The following is a 3,620-nucleotide window of genomic DNA, read 5'->3' as shown; positions in this document are numbered from 1 at the left end:
TTACGTCTGTAATGAGGTTCAGAAAGTACTGTCAGCAGGCTTACATTCACTACATGAAAAGTCACTTGGTTTATATAAAGTAAGGGAATGTTGACTGCTTCATTATACATAATAAAAGAGGCAATTAAATATGGGCCCACAAAAATGGTGGTGAATAAAGAAATTCACATTAGCTTTTCAAGATACTCAGATATAACAGTATATTATAACATATAATATTGTATTTTCCTGACATTTATGTCCACATGGATATTACTGACCTATGTAATTCAATATCTATATACAAAGGAGGAAATGAAACAAACCACTTAACTAATAAGACATCCTTGCTAAATACTGGAATACAATTTTCTATAGGCTTGTTCAAACTGGTTTATTTATTTTTTTAACAAGAACTAGTTTTTGGAACTAGGATATTGTTGTTATCCATTCTCAAGGGATATTTCATCATTTTAGTTCTTGTCATTTGGGCAGATTTGTATTTCTTTAACCCCTACAGATAAAGAAAATGGAATATAGTATCCAAATTCTAAGTGGAGTGAGGTCAAGGTGCTAGCGGGTAAAGACATTAATACTTAGGGAGGTGAGGTTTGCTCGCTTTGACACTAGGACGAATGAACTATTCACCTTACCGCTGGTGAAAGTGGATTGAAAAGCAGTTTCATCACCATGACCTAGAAGAGCAGAAAGGCAAAATGAAAAATCCATTAACGTGCGCAGCCGTTCAGAAACATTTCCTGTGAACGATGGGAGGTCCCGCCTCGTCATATTCCTGCTTACTGATCCACATTTGCTGGAATGTGGACAGGCTGGCCAGGATGGAGCCCCCAATCCACACGGAATACTTCCGCTCTGGAGGAGCAATGATCTTGATTTTCATGGTGCTAGGGGCCAGGATGACAATCTCCTTCTGCATCCGGTCTGCGATGCCAGGGTACATGGTGCTGCCTCCGGACAGCACGGTATTGGCATAGAGGTCCTTGCGAATGTCCACATCACACTTCATGATGGAGTTGAAAGTCGTCTCGTGGATCCCGCTGGACTCAATGCCCAGAAAGGAAGGTTGGAAAATGGCTTCTGGGCACCGAAAACGTTCATTCCCAATGGTGATCACCTGCCCATCAGGAAGCTCGTAACTTCTTTCCAGGGAGGAGGAGGCAGCTGCAGTGACCATCTCCTGCTCAAAGTCCAGGGCCACATAGCACAGCTTCTCCTTGACATCACGTACGATCTCGCGCTCAGCTGTGGTGGTGAAATTATAGCCTCGCTCTGTCAGGATCTTCATGAGGTAATCTGTTAGGTCCCTGCCGGCCAGATCCAGACGCAGAATGGCATGGGGCAGAGCATAACCCTCATAAATGGGGACAGTATGAGTGACCCCATCTCCAGAATCCATCACAATGCCTGTGGTCCGGCCTGAGGCGTAGAGGGACAGTACAGCTTGGATAGCCACATACATGGCCGGTGTGTTGAAGGCCTCAAACATGATCTGCGTCATCTTCTCCCGGTTGATCTTGGGGTTGAGAGGTGCTTCGGTGAGGAGGATGGGGTGCTCATCTGGGGCTACACGGAGCTCATTGTAGAAAGTGTGATGCCAGATCTTCTCCATATCATCCCAGTTGGTGACCACTCCATGCTCAATGGGATACTTCAAGGTCAGGATGCCTCTCTTGCTCTGGGCCTCATCCCCCACATAGCAGTCCTTCTGGCCCATGCCAACCATGACCCCTTGGTGCCGGGGTCGCCCCACCATGGACGGGAACACAGCTCGGGGAGCATCGTCGCCACCAAAGCCTGCTTTGCACATCCCCGAACCATTATCTACCACCAAGGCAGAGAGTTCATCATCAGTCATGGTGCTGGCTGGAATCTTCCAGAGGGATGAGCAAAGGGTAAGCACTGAGTAAAGCACCAGACTATAGGTGGTGCAAGAGGAAGACTGAACAGGCTTCGTAACACCCCAGACCTGTTGTGGGAGAAGAGAGTCCGTGCTGAGACAACAGATATTTAAAGGAACACATGACCCCACCCATATCCTATCCTACCAATTCCCTACCATCTTTGGGTGGGGTTGGCTTTGAGGTACTACTAATGATGTTGATGATGATTAATAGACCTTCCATCATAAAGATATAATTAGCTTCCAAGTGCCCATATCACAGGTTACTGTAATTAGGCAGCCCACACACAGCTGTCAGCTATCACTGGCACAGCCTCTGGATAACTATGGTGATGCAATGGGGAATCTACAGGCAGGATGAAGGAGAGTGAGTTCTAGGAAACGTTAACACTGCTGAAAGAACCACTCCCTCCTCAATTTACACTCTGGGCCCATTATCTTTGCAGTTTAACATCTCCTTTTTGATGTGCAATTCTCATGAAGAGCTCTACTGCATAGACCTTATTTTTTCCAAGAGGCTTTTCCCTCCATTGTAGTCTCAATACCACAAATTGCCATCATAGTGAAAACTGGTTTAATGATGAAAAAGAATGACCACCTGAAAGTGACTTGACAGCTTCTAAACAGAATACATTTGTCTTGTACGAATTTTAGGGATATTGAATAGATCTCTCATCTATTAGAGATCAAGCAAATACAATAGAGTGATCAATAAAGATTTTGTTTCTTCCTTTTATGTTTTTAAAATTCAAATTTTATTTGATATTAACTAATTACGCATTTCTTAAGCTCAAAGAACCGAAGAGCAAATTCAAACCTCAAGTTGCTATACTTAAGAATGCTTTGGGCAGAATATTAAATGATCTGGAAAGTATTAAAAGAAGATGGAAAGAGTATACAGAGTTGCTGTATCGAAAGGACCTGGCAGACAGAAGAATTTCATGAAACAACATATGAGCAAGAGCCTATGGTGATGAAGAAAGAAGTTCAACATGCTTTGAAGGAATTGGCAAAAAATAAGGCCCCAGGAATTGATGGTATACCAATTGATGTATTTTAACTAACAGATGCTGCCCTAGATGTGCTCTCCAAGTTGTGTCAAGAAATCTGGAGGACAATCACTTGGCCAACTGACTGGAAGAGATCTATGTTTGTTCCCATTCCAGAGGAAGGTGATCCAACAGACTGTGGAAATTATAAAACCATATAATTGATATCACATGCAAGCAATATTTTGCTGCAGATTATCCAAAACTGACTGGAATAGCATATCAACAGAGAACTGCCAGAAGTGCAGGCTGGCTTTAGAAGGGGTCGTGGTACTAGGGATATTGTAGATAATGTTATATGGATCTTGGCTGAAAGCAGGGAGTACCAGAGGAATGTCTATCTATGTTTCATAAATTATGCAAAGGCCTTTGACTGTGTGAATAATAACAAACTGTGGCTGACTCTGAGAAGAATGGGAATCCCAGAACATTTGATCATGCTAATGTGAAACCTATACCTGGACCAGGAGGGAGTTGTCAGAACAGAGCAAGGAAACACTGCATAGTTCAAAATTGGGAAGAGTGTATGCCACAGATACGTCCTATCTCCATACCTTTTCAGCCTATATGAAGAACAGATTACATGGGAGGCTGGGCTGTATGAGGGGAAGTGTGGCATCAGGATTGGTGGAAGATTCATCAACAATCTGCATTATGCAGATGACACAACC

General features: G+C 43.4%; 1 protein-coding gene across 1 annotated transcript; it reads right to left on the bottom strand.

Moving 5' to 3' along the window:
• Window positions 1-593: 593 nt before the first annotated feature.
• Window positions 594-1,869, bottom strand: LOC102851158 (beta-actin-like protein 2-like). The gene has a single exon (XM_006891525.1). It carries the CDS (start codon window positions 1,853-1,855, stop codon window positions 725-727), a length of 1,131 nt encoding a protein of 376 aa, XP_006891587.1. The 5' UTR covers window positions 1,856-1,869; the 3' UTR covers window positions 594-724.
• Between the last annotated feature and the right edge of the window lie 1,751 nt (window positions 1,870-3,620).

This window comes from Elephantulus edwardii, unplaced genomic scaffold (genome assembly GCF_000299155.1).
Source record: "Elephantulus edwardii isolate Elephantulus edwardi_28Jun2011 unplaced genomic scaffold, EleEdw1.0 scaffold00099, whole genome shotgun sequence".
NCBI classification, from domain to species: Eukaryota; Metazoa; Chordata; class Mammalia; order Macroscelidea; family Macroscelididae; genus Elephantulus; species Elephantulus edwardii.
This window is presented reverse-complemented; position numbering and strand designations above follow the sequence as displayed.